This window comes from Aythya marila (genome assembly GCF_965140915.1).
Source record: "Aythya marila genome assembly, chromosome: 16".
Lineage (NCBI taxonomy): Eukaryota > Metazoa > Chordata > Aves > Anseriformes > Anatidae > Aythya > Aythya marila.
This window is the reverse complement of record NC_139057.1, coordinates 2350068-2371487: the sequence shown is the minus strand read 5'-3', so window position 1 is coordinate 2371487 and position 21420 is coordinate 2350068. Positions and strand designations below refer to the sequence as shown.

At 43.7% G+C, this 21420-nt stretch overlaps 1 protein-coding gene across 1 annotated transcript in view; it reads left to right on the top strand.

Moving 5' to 3' along the window:
• COL20A1 (collagen type XX alpha 1 chain) overlaps window positions 1–19694 on the top strand; it is a 43781-nt gene extending 24087 nt beyond the window's left edge. The window contains exons 22-40 of the mRNA XM_082773672.1: window positions 1567–1605; window positions 3320–3458; window positions 5173–5315; window positions 5717–5826; window positions 6635–6793; window positions 8740–8817; window positions 9448–9534; window positions 11457–11510; window positions 12035–12130; window positions 12640–12693; window positions 13047–13100; window positions 13413–13466; window positions 14202–14273; window positions 14824–14859; window positions 16189–16255; window positions 16834–17022; window positions 17914–17991; window positions 18761–18916; window positions 19417–19694. Coding sequence (XP_082629798.1) covers window positions 1567–1605; window positions 3320–3458; window positions 5173–5315; window positions 5717–5826; window positions 6635–6793; window positions 8740–8817; window positions 9448–9534; window positions 11457–11510; window positions 12035–12130; window positions 12640–12693; window positions 13047–13100; window positions 13413–13466; window positions 14202–14273; window positions 14824–14859; window positions 16189–16255; window positions 16834–17022; window positions 17914–17991; window positions 18761–18916; window positions 19417–19430 — 1679 coding nt within the window. The 3' untranslated portion in view covers window positions 19431–19694. The remainder of the gene's footprint in view (window positions 1–1566; window positions 1606–3319; window positions 3459–5172; window positions 5316–5716; window positions 5827–6634; window positions 6794–8739; window positions 8818–9447; window positions 9535–11456; window positions 11511–12034; window positions 12131–12639; window positions 12694–13046; window positions 13101–13412; window positions 13467–14201; window positions 14274–14823; window positions 14860–16188; window positions 16256–16833; window positions 17023–17913; window positions 17992–18760; window positions 18917–19416) is intronic.
• The last annotated feature ends 1726 nt before the right edge of the window (window positions 19695–21420 follow it).

Here is a 21420-nt window from a genome sequence, read left to right as displayed (position 1 = left end):
TGGCTTGTAGACGTGTGGGACTGTCCTGCATGCAGGACATTGCTCCACAACCAGGGGCTGTTCAAGTTCAAAAAGGTTGTTCTGAGGCTTAAGCTTCAGTAACTGATTTCTTAATGTTTCTATAGATTCCTTTAATGGTTTTATACCCAATTCTATGGGAATTATGGTATATGTATGTAAACCTATGTATTAGGTCAGATAACGGAGGTCATGGGATCTTGTTAGCCTTTGTGTTTTAACTCTTGGATTCAGCAGTCCCGTAACCATCAAAGTCATTTCTATATTTTCCCTTTCTTTTTGTGTTTGATTATGACTTGATTATGAATAATTACATTGAACCTCCTGTGGACTTAGGAAGCTCATGTACCATGGGGAGGATGGGACACCACCTTTACATTTTTAGATCTTTTAAACAAAATTAGGTATGGACAATTGGAAGCCTTGCATTTTTGATGAGGTGTGAAATGGCATGGATGTAAAAATAGCAATATAAAGGTTATAATGAAGCCTTAATATAATGATCTGCTAGATTCTATTATACAGATGACCTAGAAAATCACTTATGAAATAACCCATCTTGTCAAGTGTCCTTGATTTTCAGGGATGTTTCTCATTTTGCATCAAGCATTCCCTTTGTCCCAGCTCCATCTGGCATCCATGGCCTGGGATTTAAATGGCAGCAGATAACTGAAAGTAGCATTCGTGCACTGGTTCCTAAAACACTCCTTTACCAAACCATTTATATGGAGAGTGCTCGTAACCGCGGTGCCTCACGTTACAGCCTGTTCTCCCCAGCATCCTCGGATTTTGCTTTCTGCCCTGTGGCATATTAGAGGATTTATCAAGTGAGTTTCTGAAAGGGGACCTGCAAAACTTTGCCAGAACTCTTCGTGTTTCTCAAACATGAAGAAGAGCAAAAAATTAGGCATACTATAAGGATCCACGTAATTGGAATGTGCGATGACACCAAGCTGTGCCTTATACCATGTCAAAGTGCATGTGCAGCACTGCATCTTTCCTCCCTTCCTGGCTATTATTAAAGCAAAAAAAAGCAGGTTGATGCCTGAATTTTTACTAAGTGTATTTTGAGTTTCTGGTATAACATGTGGAACTGACGATATGTTTATTTTACAGCGTCGCTAATATGCATGTTTAAGTAAAAGAACTATTAAAAAATTTAAGTGTTTTGATGTCTGTTTTAAAAAGAAGCTTGCAGAACATAATGCTCCCTTTTATTTCATATTGCAAAGTGCTAGGTGTTTTAGTCAAGAGAAAGTGATCATGAAGATGTTTGATGATGAAAGACGATCCTTTTTTTTTTTGTTGTTGTGATGAACAAGGCAAGGAAGAACCTATATGTCTGCATAAACATAAATTTTGTACCTGTCTCCATATATCTAAACAAGGTTCAAGGTTAGACTCTGAATTAAGCCGTGTAATATTGTGATATTCACTGTTTTTTGCTGTGTCTTCCATTACTCAGCCCAGACGAATTGTGTTTGTTTTGCTTTAGTAATCCCCTACTCTTTTTCCCCTAATTTTTTCCCTTTTATTTTCTTCCCACAGCCTGCCCCACCATCAGTTCTGCTGCAGGTTCCATACGAGGTACGGTGTCATACCAAGCCCACACAGTGCTGGGCTGTAAATGTTCAAACAATATCTAACAATATCTTGCTTTTTGAGAAATATGCAAGAGCTGATTGGGGGGAATGGTTTTCCTGCCCTGAGGGAAAGGGGAGGACTCTGTGAATGAAACAGGAAAACAGCCTTTATCAGGTGAGACCTGAGCCCCTTCAAATGCTGACAGTGAAGACCACTTTTCAATCTGAGGGCCAGGAAAGAGACAGATCCTGCCCCAATCTGAATGGCTGAGTGTGTTTATAGAATATGGAAGACGTGGGTTAAATTGCTGAGCTGCCAGGGGCTTGACCCTTGTTCTCATCTGCATCCAGGGTGATTGCTCTTCTCATCAGGGTCTGGGCTATTATTTCACAAGTCTGTCTTTGTTGCTCAAACAATCTGGCTTTATATGAATAATTATTATTCATTGGGTGCAAGACAGAATTAATGTGTTGCTTAAGGCTTGTACCTGAGGCGTGGGACAGCCTGCTCCTTTCCTCGCTCTAGTGAACACACAAAGTTAAATGTATGCAGTGGGGTGGGACCAAAACAGGGAGAGAGCAAAAAGAAATGGCTGAAATCATTACATGGCAGATTCACATTATATTAATAATATCATCATGTTACAATATGGTTATAATTGTGCATTGAGCTTTGTTTTGCATCTTTGCACTACTGTGTTTCATGCGTGTTTTAACGCAACTCCAGTGCCATGAGCCCTGTATCAGAAATAATGATATTTATTGATCAAGTAATGATAATGATTAAGTAGACCATTTATTTTAGAAAACACCCTCGTAATGTTATAGGAGAAAAAAGTACAACCTGGAGCAACTTCCAAAAACAAAATAACTCAAACCAAGCAACTGCAGGAGACAGTAAATAGTGAAAGGGTGAGGGAATCCAGACTGAAAAGCTCACGTTGTAATGAAGTTGTAGCCCTTCCATTTGCAAGAGAATGAGCTATCTCCTTCATCCCACCCTGCTGCAAACTCAGATAAACTAAAAAAAGAATCCCAATTGCAAGATCTTGTCTTACAGAACAGAAAACTGAAATGAGAAAATGACTCAGAGCTTTAATGATGAGCCAGGGAAGTGAGATGAAGCTGCTTGAGCTGGAGAGGCGATGTCAGAGATGTCAGGGGAGAACCTCTGTAGGCTGCATAAGGCAGGTCACCCCTGGGTGCCTCATGAAAATAGAGAGGAATGGAAATGCTCATGTTTTAAAGTTCTTTTCCTTTTTCTGTGACTCTTACATATACAGCATTTCAGAGCAGAAATAATTCACTCTTCCTGCCAGCAATTACTGGACTGGTTCCACGTCTTTTGAAGATAATATTTTTGCATCTATTTGAAATGAAGAATTTTATTTTTTTTTTTTAGAGTAATTTCTCACTTGTTTTTCATTCGGGAGATTTGAAAACAAAATCATGGCAGTCTCCATCTTTAGTACATCCTTCTCCAAGAGGCAATTACAGCAAATGTATGCAGAGGGTACAGACACAAACTGTTTTCCTTGGCTGCCACTTGTGGAACGTGCTCCAGGTTTCTAGTGAGTCTGTCCAGCCTTGCTGATGTCTGCTGCTGTGGCCTTTTCTCCTGTTGCTAGCCAGAAGCTCATTCTACCTGCTTTACCATCACACTTATTTTTTGGCCACTCTTTTCTAACCACTTAATTTTCTCCTTTTCTCTGTCCCAGGGTTTGATATGATGGAAGTGTTTGGCTTAGTAGAGAAGGAATATTCCTCCGTTAAAGGCGTAGCCATGGAGCCGTTCATATTCAGCGGATCCCGCACCTTCACGCTGTTCAGGGACACTCAGCTCACCCAGAGGACCAGGTGGGAGCAGAGCTGCGACCAGCATTGTGCTCGCTGTTGGGCTCATGCATACACATTAGCTGTGCTCACGGCAAGGGGAGATCACTGATCTGTGTATGAGTGATGAAGCCCCACCGGCAACTTCAAAATTAAATTGTAAAGATGATGAGCTAAACTTTTCATTGTCTGGAAAGAATGTCAGATGTTTTTCCGTAATACATGAAGAAATTAACCTTGGACTTGCCTCAAGATGAGTACGGGATACATCCTGCAGAAGTTAAGAGGACACAACATGGGTATTCATTATTCACTTCTGTGCAGCTCAAAATTTTCAATTTCCATTTTACAGAGTCACTTATTTTGCAGCGTTAGTTGCTGCGATGGACATAAGGCTTATGTCACGTACAGGCACTGCACGGTCCTTCAGGCATTCTGCCCACAACCATGCACACTTCATTGATGGCATTTTGAGGTCAGGTTTTCATCTTCAGTCCCTCCTCCCAGCATCTCTGGTCTGCAGGCAGAGCTTCGCTTTAGAAAATATTTGTCTCCTGGCTGCTCTCGGTAGCTTGATCTTTACTGCTGAGAAGGAATAACCACCGAGGGTTGTGGCTTGACCCTGTTTGCTGTGTACGAGGCCATTCCACAGAGTCCCAGGGGCCAGGCAGCTCCCATGACCTCACTCATTTTTAATGATAATAAATCAGGAATGCTCTGACTCCTGACATTCAGTGCTACTTTGTTTAAAGCCTAATTACTGAGGCACTGGCTCAGCCTAATCTTAGTTAAAGAAGCAAAGCTTCTTAGAGTACACAGGATGGGGGAGATCCAGAGAGCTCTTTGGTGTAAATACTTGGAAAATCATGGGCAAATCCTTTTCTTCAGCTGGTATGCATGCCTCTCCAAGGATATTACACCGTCAGAAGCAGAGAGAGAATAAGAAGCTGACATTACTTATGAATCAGTCCTGAAAAGATGCTTGATGAGTTGTGTATGCCCATGCAAATGCATCTCGTTTCAGATTACAGATGTATTTCAGGCATAACCAATTTGACCTTCTTCGCCTTCCTGCAGTTCTGCCCAGCGCTCCCTGACGAGCTTGGCAGCGGCTGCAGAGGAAGCCAGGTCCTGCCAGCAGCTGCTGACGGGCTTTGCTGCACGCTCATGAGTTCCAGAGCTGAGCCCAAATTCTGCAGCTGGGATGTGGGGACACAGGGGACACCTTCTGGGGGCTCTGTGCTTATCCTTCCAGGGCATTTCTATCGATTTCTGATCAGACTTAAAACTATACCTAGTGGTACATGATCACCGTTCTTCCTCCTTTTTGAAGGGGATGCTTGGGCAAGAGTTTTGGAGCCTGACAGGTTGTCTGATATTTTGTAAGCTCTATTTTGACAAGCATTAAATCTGCACTTGCTGTGTCTTTGGCGCTCCCTGGGGCAGCTCTGGCAGTGATGGACTGACACTGACTGCTTAACCTGGGTCTCCCCATGGCACCAGGGGAAGCTCCTCGAGGACCTCACAGCGTGTGCCCAGCACTCAGCTCAGGCTTTGACAGCCTGAGGGGGATGCACAAAACAGGGCCAGGCTCTCTTGTGGCATATCACATTCAAGTCCCATGGCTGAAGCTTTTCTAAGCTGTCCTGCTGAAGAAACGTGACAGGTGAACTCTGTCTGAAGGATGTTGTCTATTGGCTTTTACTGCTTTAAAGAACTAATTCTTGTCTCATTTCAGCGACGTCCACCTCTTTGCAATCCCACCTGAGCACACCATCAGCTTCCTCCTGCGCCTCCTGCCCGAGACCCCCAAGGAGCCCTTTGCCGTGTGGCAAATAACAGACGAGGACTTCCAGCCCCTCCTCGGTGTTAACCTTGACCGTAAGGTTTCATGTTGAATACGTTAACTCCAGGTATTTGCATACCTTTCTGCAGGCAGCAGAACTCATTTGGGTATTCACTTGGAAATTTGGGGGGGGTTACTTTTTTTTTTTAAATTTTTTATACAGCAGCAGTTTTCAGGAAGCTTTGTTGTTGCTGGCAACATCACATTTTAAACACTTCCCTGTGCAATTAAAAGGTTTATTTTCATTTGTATTCTACTTGTAATATATCTTTCATTTTTACCTGTTATCTTTATTTTCCATTGTTTAGAAATATCTGATTATAACATGAAATCTTTCACAATGTTTATGTTTATTTACTTATTATTGTTCAGTATGCGAGTGAAATCAAATTCTCTTTTAATTCTAAGTTTTTATTTGTCCTATTTTTCCCTGTAGCCAGTAAGAAATCCTTGACCTATTTCAACCACGACTACAAGGCTGACTTGCAGGAAGTCTCCTTTGACCAACAGGAAGTGAAGAAGATATTCTATGGGAGCTTTCATAAGGTTCTTATCAAAAAAGGGAGAAATGTAGCTCACTATCTCGTTCCTCTGACAGTATTATGCCATCAACGTGTATTGTGCAAAGTGAGGACTGATTATAAGCACTTTGCATCCAGATTGCTAGGGAACCAGCAAACCTATTCGATGTGCTCAAGTTTATGATGGTAGGGAGTTTAGGTTCATCCCATGTGCAAAATGCAATTTTATTGATTGCTTCTTAAAATGCATTGCACATTGACTCATTTTTTAAATGCTAATGGGAATGGGTTAATTATAAGCACACATAATGGCCATCATTTTTGCATGTAATATATGGTAATAACACAAAATGGCATAGGAATAAAATACACAGTGTATATTAAATTAATTCCTTGTAAAAGGCATGCATTTGCCATTTTGGTATTTATTTGTATAGAATGTATTTTCAAATATATGCTTTACTAAGGAGTCTGTAGAAGAGGTGTCAGAAATGCCTGAGAGGGGGCAGCCAGGGCAGTGACGAGCTCTGTCCAGAGGCAGCAGGGAACGAAGTGCTCTTTGGAGACCCGTGGGTCACTGCTATTTTCAGGTTCATTGGCCACAAAATGTTTATTGTCTCTGCAGATGCTTCCTTTTTCCAAGGCTAGTGCCCATCCACCAGGGCTGCCTGTTGAAGAGGTTGTGACTTCCCATGGGGATGGCTGGCTGGTCCCTTGTTTTTACCAGGACTCTTGCTTAAATTTCCAACTCTGGGAATGGGGCAGAAGGCGTTAGTGTGTTGAAAAGTCTCCTTGTTGCATTGCTGAAGTCCAACCTTGTTCTTTCCACCCAGGTGCACGTGGCAGTGAGCCGCTTCAAGATCAAACTCTATCTGGACTGTAAGAAAATAGCAGAGAAACCCATCAACACTGTTGGCAGCATATCTACGGCCGGCTTCATCATGCTGGGAAAAGTGACAAGGACCAGAGGGCCCAGGAGTGGGTCGGCATCGGTGAGTCCCAGGAGGGGCACGCTGTGGGAACTGGGGGCTTAAATCTGGAGCTGGCTGGGGTGGGCAGATGGAGAGGCGTGCAATCTCACGTCGTGCTGGCTCTGAATTCCTCCAAAGGCTGCTGTGACGCAGGACTGTGTCCTGATCCTGCTGATCTCCATGATTTAATGAGCTTTCCTGGCGCAGTGTTTCTCTTCCTCTCCCCTCCTGCCTCTGTTTGAGGTCTGTGAGCAGAGGCAGCAGCGCCAGTGGGTCCCAATGCTTCATCCTCTGGGATGGAGCAGTGCAAACCCAACCCAGCAGGCTCCTGTAGACAGGAGAGGCAGTAAATCGCTTCTGAAAGGGAAGGTTGTGACATCTGCCCCCGAGTGGCACTGGGCAATGCCAGTGACTGAGGGCAACAGGTCCGGAGGGGCCTCGATCTCTGTCGTGCTTGGGCTTGGGTCTCTGCATGCAAATGATGTGAAAACCATCTTCAGGATAGAGGCTTTTTGTCAGCAGCGATTTGAATTAAAATAACCCCAATGCTCAGTGCCAGCCTGCAGGCATGTCCTTATGGCATTGCAGAGCCCCCAGAGAGCCTGCTCCCTACAAGAGGACAGAACAAGGGGAAGTTTTGGGCTCACTGTCGTGCCCTGCAACAGCCCCATGCGTTGTCCAAAGGCAAAACCAGCCATGTGTGCCATTGCCTGGGAGTCTGTTGCTGTATTTACCCCACAAAACAGGAATGTTAGATGTGCAGAATTAGGGGGAACTGCTCAGGGGGACTGTAGGAAGTTATTCATGGCTGTGAAGATTTTGCTCCTTGGCTCTGCATTTAGCTCTAGGAATTTAGGGGAAAACAGCACGTCAGTTGGTCTGCAACTTCCCTTGCTTCAAAGAAAAGAAAAGTTTGTCCCATGTGCATCCCCACCTGTCTCCTTGCAAAGAGAGAAGCAGAGGTCTAGGATGTACCAGGGAACAAGCGGACGTTCAAGTTCCCTGTAAGATATGGGATCAACCATATAACAAGACAGGAGACAATGGGATTCAAGCAGTATTTACTTATTTCCTAAATAAGTGTTAGCAGCTTTAGACTGATCACATGCCTGTCAAACAGCAGCCAAGGGGGCAGGAGTCTGTGCTCTCCCTGCCCCTCCTAAATTCCCCTGGCTAACAGCTAGCTAGTGAGGTGTAGCTGACTAACAAACAGCTCCATGCCATCTCTGCTCCCGGTGCTTTTCAAGCCCAGCAAAGCTTCTCATCTTCCACAGCTCTGATGCCCTTGAGAAGACAGAGTGTCTCATTACTGGTTGTTGTGGAACTTTGTTTTATTTAAGATATCTTTTAATGCTGCTGATCTGTGGGGTTCACCTGTCTGTCTGCTGTGTGCCACGCTCCCTCAGCTGTACAGCTTGCTCGCTGTTACATGCATGGAGTGGAAGGAAAAACAGATGAGAAATTGTGTTAAGGAAATTAAAAAATCCTCTCTGCCTCATTATTTGTTGTTTAGCTCTCTGCAGTGCATGCCCCTGCGTTAATCACTATGGGAAGATGTGGCAGTTGTGAGGGATGTGGTGAGAGAGACAGGACAGGGTTCCTGGGAGGGGAGCACCTCTCTCCTGGGAGCTGCTGCCGTTGTATTCTTACATCTATTCCCCTGAAGGGAGTGAAGAGAAGCTTATTTTCACATTTTGGCAATGCTGACACCCAATTACTTGGGGACCTGCCTGTCTGCTGCTGTGGGTTTGTGTGAAAAATCAGAAACTTGGCTTTTGCTTGGTGACTGGCTTAGCGGAGACCTGAAGGCTGGTAGGTAGCTCAGTGGCCAGGGCTACTCCACCATGTGGTGGAGTCTGTCAAACCATCACTGAAGGTTATTTCTAGCACTTGGACATCATGAGGTTTGGGGATGAATCCTGTGTGCCACTGCTACCTTCTTGTCACCTCTCTTTTCTCCCCCCCAGTTCCAGCTGCAGTCTTTGCAGATTGTGTGCAACAGCTTAGGGGCAGAGGAGGACAGATGCTGTGATCTTCCTGCACTGGTAAGACAAGAGGGGTGGCTCTGCTAGCTGGGATGGGGCTGGGGATGATGGAACACTCCCGTGGCACTGGAATGACACTGCAAATGATTTTGGCGGACACAAGAAGTGTCTTTTATACATCACTTTTGCCTCATTTCTTGGGAATATCAACAGGATGTGTCTTGGTGGAATGAACAAAGGTGTTTGCTTCAAAAAGCAAGATGACTGAGTCCCAAGGCAGTGCATATCCCTCCTGTCATGAGCCCATCTATGACAGCACCTTGACAATCCTAAGGTTTTGCTGCCAGCCCTCGGGCACAACATCCCCTGCTCTTCCCTTCAAATCCCTGGCACAGAAGGCTGCTTTGTGGGGTGTGTGAATACTTAGCAAGAAGCAAATTATCTTTCTGAATGTCATGCAAATTTCAGGCAGGGCTGGTTCATATACACATACAGGTATACAGTCTAAACGTGCTATTTGATAGAAAAATAAGGCACTGGAAGTTTTACAAAAAATTTTTTGTGGTAGAGAAAATTTGTGTTTTTCTCCACTGGAAAGATTGACTTTTGAAATACTGAGAATGTTACCTGCCATCCATCCCACTTCTGTTGCATAGCTGCTCACATCACCTCGGTTTTCTTTCCTTTCAGAGAGATGAGGAGACCTGCCCGACCTTAGCTCCTGCCTGCTCTTGCACTTCTGGCCGCCCAGGCTTGCCAGGACCTCCAGGGCCCCCTGTAAGTTCACCCTGCCACATGTTCCTCCAAAGCAGTATATATTGCATATAACTTGTTTCATGCTGTTCAGGCACCCCAGGCTTGAGGATAATACTCCTGGGGCTCCATGAGACCTTATGCTCCATCTCCTGTCCTCGTCCCAGGTTAAAGCAGAGGGCAGCTCTTTGCTGCCCAGCACAAACCCAGAGCTTTGTTTCTCAGTGTTTTGGGAGTGCAACAGCTGCACTGGGAGCAGGCATTTCCTTGTGCCACGTTAATCCTCTTAGGAGAGGGGGACAGTTTACCCTCGGTGCGTGTGCATGCAGAGATTTCGTGGATCACCAGCTCTGAAATTCTTTGTAAATGCCAAGACAAAAAGACAAAACAGAAAGCAACAACAACAACAACAAAAAACCCTTCCTATCTGGATTCTCTGTTAAGTGGGAGCCTGATGAGTGTCTGCACTTATGGGCAGCGTAGAGAGAAAGGGGAGACTTGGCAGTCCTGCCTGTCCCCAGGGCTCACTCTCTTCACAGTGAGCATGACCTGCAAGGAAACCAGGGAGAAAACTGGGAAAGTGATGTCTTTAAGTATGCAGTGTGTTCCAGGAAAGAGTCTAAACAGATGCTAGGAAATGGTTATCAAAATAAAAATATAAATCTGCATTTTATAAGTTTCAGGGAAACCGTTTTATATGTGCACAGCAGCCAGAACCTGACAGCCTGACCTGGGGACCCGATTTTGGCCACTCCAGGTGCTTTTCTCATGGAAAGCAACCATGAAACTACAGCCTCCTTGCTCACCTGGTGAGGCTTTAGATCACCCCTCACATTGCTGTGGTTTCACTGTGACTTCAGCTCCTTTGCAAAGAACAGCTCCTCGATGCAGTAATTACACGCTCATTCCAGTGGAAGTTTAATTACTCAGCACACTCCGCTATCGCAGTGTGCTTCAATATCATAAGTGCATAATTACCATCTCGCATGGCCCTGTGGTTTAAACATCTCTGCAGTACGACTCTTTAAAGAGCAGGATTCTTTTAAGCATTAGGGAAAATACAGTTTTGACACACAACCTTATTCTCACACCATCAAGCCCTTGATAATTTGCTGCAGTTACAAGAGCACTCGCTGCTACATTTAAATCTCTTTTTGCTCAAAGCCAGCAAGGCTGTGTCCCACCTTGGGTGTGTCACTGTCCTTTATTATTTATTTATTTATTTATTTATTTATTTATTTTGAACAGGCCCTGCTGACTTCTGAAATGAGCTTCTGGGTGCTTCTGAAAACACTTTTTGCAAAGCTGCCTGCTTGTATTCCTTAATCCAAATCCATTGTTTTTTTTCAGATTCAAGAATAGAAAATTTCAGATTAAGTTCACGTTATTTTAAGGTTCACATGGTATGGTTCATGCCAGAGATTAGTTTCCTGTTTGATCCAGCAGTTCTGAGGATGCAGAGCTGAGCTGGGTCTCCCCAGCGCCAGATATTGTCCCTGATCTTAGTGTCTGTCTCTTGGGATGATGTTACAAACACCAGCCTAATCCCAAAGGGCTGCAGGCATGAGCCCCTTTTTATTTCTTCCCCAGCACCTTCCCATCTTCACGTGTAAGCCCTTCTCCATTTATTGCATGGATTTGCTTGGGGGTTGGAGGGAGGAGGTTGAAGAGGTTAAAGCTTCAGCTCTCCTTGCTGGTGGTGAGTGCGGTGTAGCCACTGCCTGGCACCCAGGGCTGTGCTGTCCTTTCTCCTCCCCTCTTCCACGTTTGCTGGATGACTCAAATTATTTTTTCTTGTCCCCATTTTGTGAAATCTCTCTGGGTCAGGAATGATCTTACATCATTTGTATATAGCAAAATGCGCCAACTCCCATCCCGTAGGCTTTTGTTCACACTGCTGTAAGGATTATGATATTATTAACAAAAACTTTGTGTTTTACTGGCAGGGCAGCCCTGGGAGGAGAGGACCGCAAGGGGAGCAGGGGGAGCCAGGGCCCAAGGTGAGTCCTGGTGCTCAGCACCACCACTGGCCTCCTTTGCAGGGTGTATCAGAGGCAGGATGCACAGCTGGGTGTGCTCAGTCCTGGTGTGAGCTTGATTCCCTGGGCTGGGAGCTGCCACACTGCAGCATAGAGCCTTAGAAAGTGATGCACTGAGGAGGACGGGATCACATTATTAATTAAATGCTCAGTTGGGCTATGGAAATTGAGGTGATGGGCCTGATGGTGTTGAATTAATGCAAAGTATGTGGTCAGCAATTTTCTTAGAAAGCAGCTTTGCTGGAGAATGGTCAGGTTTGTGCTGTGCTTGAGCTGCAGCTCTCTCATTTTCTTCCGTGGAAGATGCACCAAAACCTTGCACCTAAAAGGCAAAGGCAGCTGAGGTTACTGAGGACTCCTTCACTGCCCTGACTTCATCTTGAATCCTGTAGATAGTTCGTGCTGACCCAGGTCATGCAGCACAACCCATGTGGAGAGCAGGAGCTAATTGCTTGCTTTCTTTGATTTCATGTCTTTGGCTTTAGGGTGAACCAGGCCCACCCGGAAAAGTGGGGCCAGCAGGCCCCAGTGGCCAGCAAGGCTCTCCAGGCTCCCAGGGAATCACGATTCAGGGTCCTGTGGTATGTCATCTCTTCCAATGCCTTTTTCTGTCTCCTGCTCTTTGCAGTTAGAACATGCCCCAGAAATCAGTGTCCCAATAATCCTCCCCTCCTCCCACCCAAAACCTGGCCTATGTATTGACATCATCCTTATTAACAGCTAGACAGCTGCGCTAGAGAGAGGTGGTGATCGTTTCCTTCATGCTGATGAGGCCCGGGATTTAGTCATTCTGGCAAAAAACCTGCTTCTGTCCAGACTCTCCCTAGCGTGCCTTTAATGAAAACAAGCCCAGAGCAGAATTCAGGCATTTCTCTTCGCAGCGATCGTCATCGCTTGGCAAGGAGCAGAGGTGGAGGCTGCTGCGTGCGTGTCTCGGACAGCAGAATCCCCACGAACGTGCTGTGGTTGCAAAGCTCCCCGTAGCATCACCCAGGAGCAATGCAGGATGTGGATGTGTAGCAGCAGGATGCTGCTTCTCCTAAAGGATGTTACAGCACGCTTAACCACATGCTTTTATTTTAATTCAAAGGGACCACCAGGTATAAAAGGAGAGAAAGGAGACACTGGAAATCCTGGCGTGCAGGTAATGGCAGACACCATTCTGTTTAATTATCTCAAAGATTTGCCCATTTTCTCCATTAACTAATTAAAACAAGGCTGAAAAGCTGTAGAGTTGTACCTGCTGTCTGCTTGGAAACTGTTTCATTGTGGAGTGTCATCAGCACTGTCCCAAGGGAAACTGAGTCAGCTGCTGGGAAAAGGAAAGACCTGTCTGGAAGCTAGAGATAATGCAATTAATGGTGGGGTGACCGTGACTGCTCTGTTTCATGAATAACTCTGTTTCTTCTTCCATCTTTTTCTTATTTCCCTTGTTACAAGATGAAGTAGGGCAATGATAACCTGATGCCAACTTTACCCAGCAATTCTGATTTACAGGGCATTCCTGGCGTGCAGGGAGCTCCAGGCAGGGATGGTCTTCAAGGTGCAAAGGTAAAATACCTCATCTTTCAGTTTTTGTTCATGGGCACCTAAAGTCCAGCTTTGAGTGTACCTCAGACATCCAGCTCTGTGATTATGCACCAAGCCAGAGGGATTAGAGTAAAAAAAGAAATACTGGGTAATCTTAGGTTTAGTCAAATTTGTGTGACTGACCAGGTGCCAACACTCCTGCCTTCTTGGTAGATGTTTTTCACCCATTTCTGGCAAGCTCCTGGTAAAAGCATCACAGGGAGAAACCACCTCACTGCTTACTGTGTCTCTTTGAGTCCTCTTGGAAATGCTTGACTGGATTTGGTTTTGCAGGGGGTGAGGGGACTAGAAGGCACTGCTGGGCCTCCAGGACCTCCTGGACCAAGGGTGAGTACATGGGCCATGCAGATCTGTTTGGGATCTCTTCCTCAGCAGGAGCTTGAGGTTTCTGCTGTCCAGCTGCCATCCAAGGGTGTCAGGGCAAAAACAAGGAGCTTAAACATAACAGCTGGAAAAAAAATAGATGAAAGTATATCTAGTGGGTTTTTTTCCTCTCCTTATTTTTTTTCTTCCCTTTAAAGGCTCCAAAGGACACAGAAACTTCATAAATAGGAGAGGACCAAGTGATGCTCACTTCTCACCCTCTAACCTGCAGTTACTGTTGTAAAGTTTTAAAGGCAAACACAGGTTTTAAAGGGGAAAAAAAAAAAAAAAGGAAAAAGAAAAAAAGCCAGCAGCATGGTATTAGCAGTCTGAAGAAAAGGGTTATGCTCTAGGCTGTCTCCAAATCTGAATATGTAATGAAGGAGCTAAAGCCTGTAGGGTAAAAAAACACGTTGCAGTTTATTGGTAAAACTCAGCTTTGCTGGCCTGACTGTAGTTGAAATACTAATAGGAGATGATGTGAGGATGACTCACACATGATACACTCTTGGCATTGCCCTCATGGCTGGATGAGGTATTCACAGAAACCTTCAGGTTACAATGCTCTTGCTGGAGTCCTCCAAACTCAAGCTGCTGGTGGCCCTGGAGCTGTGAGGAGACGTCAGCCTTGAAGAGAAAGCAAAAGAAAGTTAGGAAGTGTCTGGACTTTCATCTGCATCTTGTAATTAATGTCTGCAGGGTTTCCAAGGAGTAACAGGCTCCCGAGGCAGCAGTGGTGAGAAGGGACCTCCGGGTGACGTCGGGCCAACAGTAAGTTTCTGCTTGGGGGTCTCAGGGAAGGCCAAGTCGTGAAAACACCAAGTGCAAGCAAGCTGTTCCCATGGCAGCTCTCCCTCAGTGTCTAAAAAAGATTTTTAATTCACAATCACTATGTTTACAGCTACACAAAATTCAGCATCTAAACCCTAATAGCACTGGGCTTTTAGGGGCAACCTTGTGTTTAGATGTCAGACGTTTATTCTCAGAAGTTAAAAACCACCCGCTATGTTAGGAAACCTCTTCTAAATTTCTATCTATGGGATTTCTGCATCCCCATTGATGGTGCATGGCACCACTGCTCCAGCTGCTGCTTTGTTATTCTTTTTCTTAAAAAAAGAGACCTAAATATTCCTGTGAGATCAAAGCTCTTTTAGTCAATGTCATCAGGTCAAGGAAATTATGAGTGTGTGGTACACAGACCTGGTGCTTTATGTCTGTGTGTGGTACACAGACCTGGTGCTGATGTAACCTGCACCCACATCAATCTTTCATTTTCTTCTCCTCCTCTTCCTAGACATTGACTTTTTTGCTTTCCTTCTAGGGACTGCCGGGTCCAAAAGGAGAAAGAGGAGAGAAAGTAAGTTTTTCTGCTACTGGGCAGCTGCACAGCTACATCCTACACTCAAAAGAGTGGATGTGGTAATTTGCTTTGTGCTTACAGCATGTAAAGACCTTTTTAGTGCCAAATAGCCTAACATACCTGTAGCTTGTGGCTTTCCACTCACCTGCACTGGCTCTTCTGATGGGATATAAATAATAAACAGCTGCTTAGTGCCAATTGTAGTAGCAACGAAGAAAAGCCAATTGCAAATCTATTCTTTGCTGAGATGTTAAAACCAAAACCACTAGATTTCACTGTGTTTTTGTTTTTCCTTCTTTTTTTCTGTACTGGGGGCTCATTTGTCACAAACCCCTGGCATTCTCTAGCACAGAGCCTTTGAGGTCAGGAGAGCCACACTGCCTTTTAAGGTTTCTTTCTTTTATTGTGAGAGGAAGCTTTGCTCATCCTGACCTATGGTTAAAAAGAAATCCTGTTTCTGTCTAGGATACCAAGTCTCATTGCAAAGATTGACTTAGGTGAATTAAGCTTCAGGCAGGAGCAAGCTACTTTTGACAGACAGCTTTTGTTTCAAGTTAATTCCTCAGAACTGTAATTTTAATATCATTCTCCTTCCATTCCCACCAGCTTTTCCTTTTCTATACTTCTCCACCCCAGTGAAACTTTGCTTGTTACCTCCCATGGGTGTTTTGCCAAGCTTTTGTCTAATTCTGTGTAATTTGCATGGCAGTCCAGCCAGAGATATATATTTTAGAAATGGTTCCAGAAATTTTCAATGTGTTAGCTATGGATTTTCAGAAATAGAGTCAATGTTCATTTTAAAACAGCTTTTTACATTTTTATTACTTCTCCCTGCGTTACTAAAACTTTACAAAGAAACCATCAGATATAACTTATTCAGAATACAGGAAGAGTAAGAATCAATATTCATAAAAGATTTAGACAATGATAGGACATTGTAATATCTGATCATGTTTAAAGTTTTACATATAACAGAATATTAAGTTAGTGTCTTATCAGTTTTGATGAAATTTGAGAGAAATTTACTCTCCCTCTTTTGGTACCTTCGATTATCATAGCGATTCAGTCTGTTTTTCTGTGCTTTTCTGTGTGGGAGAAAAGCAATTATTGATGCTTTCCAATCACAATTTCACGGCTTCAGAACTGTGTGATAAATAAATAAAGGCACATTTTATAGTGATTAATATCTCTGTTACTCAAGCTGACAAAATAATAGGCAGAAAGCTATCCTGCGTTATGATATTGATCCTTTCTAAAACATATTAATAAAAGATATTAATACTTGTTTTATTTGTTTTTTAATATATATATGTTGCTTCATTTTAGGGCGAACCACAGTCCTTGGCCACAATTTACCAGCTCGTCACCCAGGCTTGTGAGCGGATGATTCAGAGTGAGTATAACCAACCTGACTCCCAGGTTTGTCAAAGCCTCTCCAGCAGCAGTGAACAAAACCACACTGGAAGATGGCACGAAGCTGTAGTGATCCTGGGATCTCCTCTGTCCTGTGCCATACCGAGCACCATGCATAGCAGATGTCCCACCACAGGCTCTCAATGCTACTTAGGTTTATTTGGTGGTATTAGCGCAAAGATTCATGAAATATTTTTTTAGGAAAACCCCTTTTTTCCTTGCAAACGTTCCTTTTCTCTCAAAAGGTAGAGGTTCAGTTATGAAAGAAATGATTCTTCCAGTGATTTGTGCGGATTCCTCTTGAGATGAGTCAGTTTTGGTAAAGCTCCTGTGCTGTGATGCACAAAGAGAAGTGGTAGTTTGCCCAAGGTCAGACAGCAAAACAATGACTCAGCTGTCCATCCTCCTCCTCAGCTTCTGGCTTTCTCAGCTTGAGCTGATAACGTTTTCACACTAAATGGTAGTTTTTAGGAACTTTTTAGGCAACATCCTCAGATTTAGTCTCTTTCCTGAATTCCCCAGGCAAGCAAACTTTCATTTTCTGTCTTGCCTTCTCAGCTCATGTGTTGAAGTTTGACTCATTCATTCATGAACATGCAAGGAAACCAGTTCCTGTTTGGGAAGAAAGATTAAAGCCAGGAGAACCAGGACCACCAGGTCCTCCAGGTCCCCCTGGGAGCAATGGAGAAAGAGGAGAAAATGGCATCCCTGGCCAGCCAGGAAAAGATGGGTATCCTGGAGAACGAGGTATGGACAGAAGTGTGTATAAGGTTTCTAGCACGGTATGAGCAACAAGAGCCTTGCATAGGACTAAAAAAAAATGGATTAATATAATCTCAAGAAGGGATGCCAGTTATTGCACAAGATTGTGAATGTTTGAAATATATTTTGTTTGGATTTGCAGATATTTACCTGTCAAAATAAAATAAATCTTGGTTTCAGCAGTGACCTAACACCTCTAAGTAACTAAAGACACACTGTTTCACTCCATGGCAATATTCAGATATAGCTGGGATTTGTGGAGCTTATCAAAATGACGCTGAATAGAAAAGGAAAGTAACAACCTGCAGATGTTTCCAGCCTGCTGAGTGAGGAGATGGCAGAAGACAGATCTCACTGAGAAACAATCTTAAGGACAGAGCTGATCAAAATATTTTCATTTAAAAAATAACAAAATAACGGTATTTTGTCAAAATGTACCTTTTCTATTGAGATGTACTGCTTTTGCTAGCAATTTCATGAGAAAACAGTGAAACAGCCTGACTTACTAGTATGTGGTCAATGAGATGATTCATGAGCAATGAATCATGAATAACATGAGAGTGGACCTCATACTCAGCCCAGTGCAGTAACAGTAGTGTTTTGATTTTTTCTGTGAAAATCTCCTTTTTCAGCTACTTAAGGCTGCAAATCAATGCTGGATAGAGTACTGTTTGTCGTGGACAATTGTTTGCTCTGCAAAAGAGAGTAGGTGCATTGAGAAAATTCAAAGAAATATGTATTTCTGTTACACAAGAGGTTGTGACCTTCTTTCACTTCAACTTCTAGGAAGAGCCTTGTGGGGAGGCCGTGGGAGCATTAACTAAGGATGAAATGCAAAATGTAGTGAAGTGCCACTTCTTTGTTTTCTGTGATTAGGTGCCCCAGGACCTAAGGGAGAAAAAGGGATGCCTGGAGTCAATGAGGAAGGGATTCAAGGACCCAGAGGTAGAACAGGTAAATGCAACCTCTCTGCCTTGACCCCAAGGAGCCATTGGAGCTCACTGACTGCCAGATTCAGAGCATCTTCAGCCTTAGGACCACTGTGGTGGAACTGATCAACCTTCCCACCGCAGCATCCTGGCTGGTTCCTCTCTGCTAAGACACGAGACTGTTCCAGGCAGCCTCCTTCCTTTGGTACCCATTCTTATGTAATGATGTATTTTAAGGACCTGAAGCACATCCAGGGAGTTTTACTTTTACTGCCTTTATGCATACAAGAACAGATGTTCAAGGGATAGAATCTCTTTGAAAATTCAGCTTGTGAAACACAAGGGTTTCTAAGTAATCTGTTAGGATTTGGTGTGCTCTTCCGTCCTGATCCTTGTTACTTGAAATCAAGGTGGGGTTTACCACTGACTTAACGAAACAGGCACTGATAAGAGAGTGTGGCCAAACATATTCTTCTGTATTTAAATTTTTATAGTTGAGATATAAAGTTACAAAAACTGTGACTCTGAGATGGATCCTGGAGTTAAGGTGACTTTCTGCATTGATGCTTAAGTGAGCTTTCTTTGGATTCTCATAACCAGGCTTTGTTTTCAGCCAAGCTGGGCACCTTTAAGGTCAAGGTTAAGACCTCTGGTCACTGGGATTCAGAAGAGGCCCAACTTTTTCCCCTAAATGAGGAAACAATATTCAGAAAAGTGGGATGAGGAAAGTATAGAAGGGGTGTTACACCAAAGCAGTGGATGTGCTATGGCTTACTGTGGTTCTCCTTCTTTAGGCCCACCAGGAGAAGTCGTGTTGGGAAAACCAGGTCCAAAGGGTTACCCTGGGAACACGGGTCCTCAAGGTTTTCCTGGTGTCAGGGGACAGCCTGGCCAGTCGGGATATCCAGGTGGTTGTGATATCTCTGGATGTTACGGAGCAGATAGAAGAGGTAAGTCTTGACTATCTAAATGCAAAAGTTATGATTTTGGAACTGGTTACTTCTCTTAACTTAAACAAGGCAGAGACCTTTGTTCATCCTTCAGGCAATGTCAGTCCTGCAAGAGCCTCCTTTGCAATCAGAATGATTCATGTGCAATTAGTCTATTAATATGGATAAAAGCCAGCTCAATCGGCTACTCCTCGGCTATCCATCATAGATTAACACATAATTGCAGTAGTAGTTGAGCAGGTGGAGTGATCTTGAGGTGTCTTCTATTCTTAATGTCCCTGACAGTGTTTCCATATTGGATAGAGAGTAAAAAATACCTCGGTGCCTACAAATATATTTCATGGAGGCTCAGTTGTACAAAGTCCTGGAAAATGAATTAAACCACTGGCACTAGGTGAAAGATTTACAAGGGAAAATAATTAATTCTGCACCATTCCTTCTCAGTATGTGACACTGATTTATTCTCTCGCTCAGTGGCCTCATCTCGTTTCCCCACACAGATTTCATCCCCTGATGGCTGATGCAGAGGCAGCTGAGGACAGTTCTCTTCCCTGGAAACCTCTGGGTGAAAGCACCACATGCTCTAAGAGCAGCAGCAACCTGAACACCAAATGCCTTGTTTGTTTTTTTAATGTCTTGTCATTTCTATAAGGACATGTCAATCAAACACTGCACCAGCAAACCAGCCTGCGTATGGATGAGTCCCAGGCATCTTGCTCTGTTTTTCAACACTGGATGACTGCAGTGCTCAAACTCACATGGCATGTCCAACAGCAAGGCAAACACAGCCAGAGGTGCAGGATGACAGACTTGTAAGAAAAAGAAATAATGTATTGAATGATTCTGATTCTACAAAATGCTCAGAAATAACAGATTTTTTTCCCCATTTGTCTGTCTGTGGTTTATTTTTGTCACTTGTTATTCTGGGTCCCCAGTGCAGAGAAAAACAGCACCTCATGCCTGAAGATGCAAAACATCCACCGAAGCAAAACTGAGTTGTGTGTTGGTTGACAAGGTAACAAAATCTAGTGCCATTTTGGGCTGTTTCTGCTCCTGACAAATGGCTGATGGCTTCCTTGCAGTGGTGTTACGTGCACGAGTGCTGCAGACAGGGTGATAACCTTCCCGTTATGTGACAAACCCAAGCATTTAGCCTCATTCTCTGGGGCTTGATAACTGTCAAGCAAAGCTTTCGATCAGGCCTGCTTGTACACAGCCATGTACAGCAAGGAGCTGGAGATTAACCTACTGGCTTTTTCCACCTGTGCCTCCTGCAATCGGAGTAGCTACTTTACATTTTATCAGGTAGAATATTGACTAGCTCTGAGTCAGACTTCTATCTATATGACATGGAGGTAATTGCAATGTTACACCTCTTTCCTTGCATGAGCCAGAGTCTAACGTGGATCCACAACAAACTGTACAGTTGCAGATAGAAATGTACATCCTTTGCAATCGCTGCGTGAGGATGTGCTCTGTTACACCGGTTGTGAACTGCTCCTGCTGCCAAACAACTGCTCCTGAACTGGGATCTACACCTGGAGGAACACAATATTTCATGTTTCTAAAATTAAAACAGCACAACCTATCAGCATGATTTTTTTTAAAGATGCTAAGAGGCAAAATATAGAGTGTGATGCATATTCCTCTGCACCTGATTTGGATGTGCAATTTGTTGCAGCTACATGCAGCTGGGTATTCATATAGCAGTAGCCAGCCTTCAAAAACTTAAACACATTTACATTTAGAAACAGAATTGTCAGATAAATACTGAAGAGGTTTGCCTTATGAAAATGAAGCTGTTTAGACACTGATTCCAAATGTTGCTTCTTGACATTGTGGAAAAATACTATAGAATTTAGAAATTTTGCTAAAGAAGTATTTGAATATATCAGATATGTATAGGATTTACCCTAAAACAAAAGTCACATAAAGATACTACTTTAAATACTTACAGAATGCAGTAATTGTTCTTGGCTTAATTTATGTTAATTCTCTAGCAACTCCCAAGAATTAATATTTTCACTATGACATATGGTGCCTTTGGGAAATATAGGAAAAAACAGGGAACTATCACGCTGATAGAATTAACATTTCTGTTCACTTTGGAGCTTTCCAGACTTGCATTGAAATATAAAATAAAAATCTTCCCAGCTTATGCTACATCTTACCACAGGCAAAGCTCCAGCCAGAAGAAAAAGGAGAGGTCGGAGGAGCTGAAGCATACAGCATGTTGTGAAAGCAGTGCTGCGAGGAGCTGCATTTATTGGGATAGACACCTTGTGTGCCTGTTGTGGAGTTGTAGGTGTTTCCATTTACACAGGTCAAAGAGCTTTTGACTTGTGCTTTTCCCATTCTTCGAAAAAATGAAGATACTCTGAAAATAGACCTATGAAGCCTGCATTAAGCTGCATGCAGAATGCTTCTGTGTTTGTGTCTGGATATCAGACCTAACACCTGTGGAACTGGAAGAGCAAAGTAATGGGCAGGAAAGGCGAGGAGGC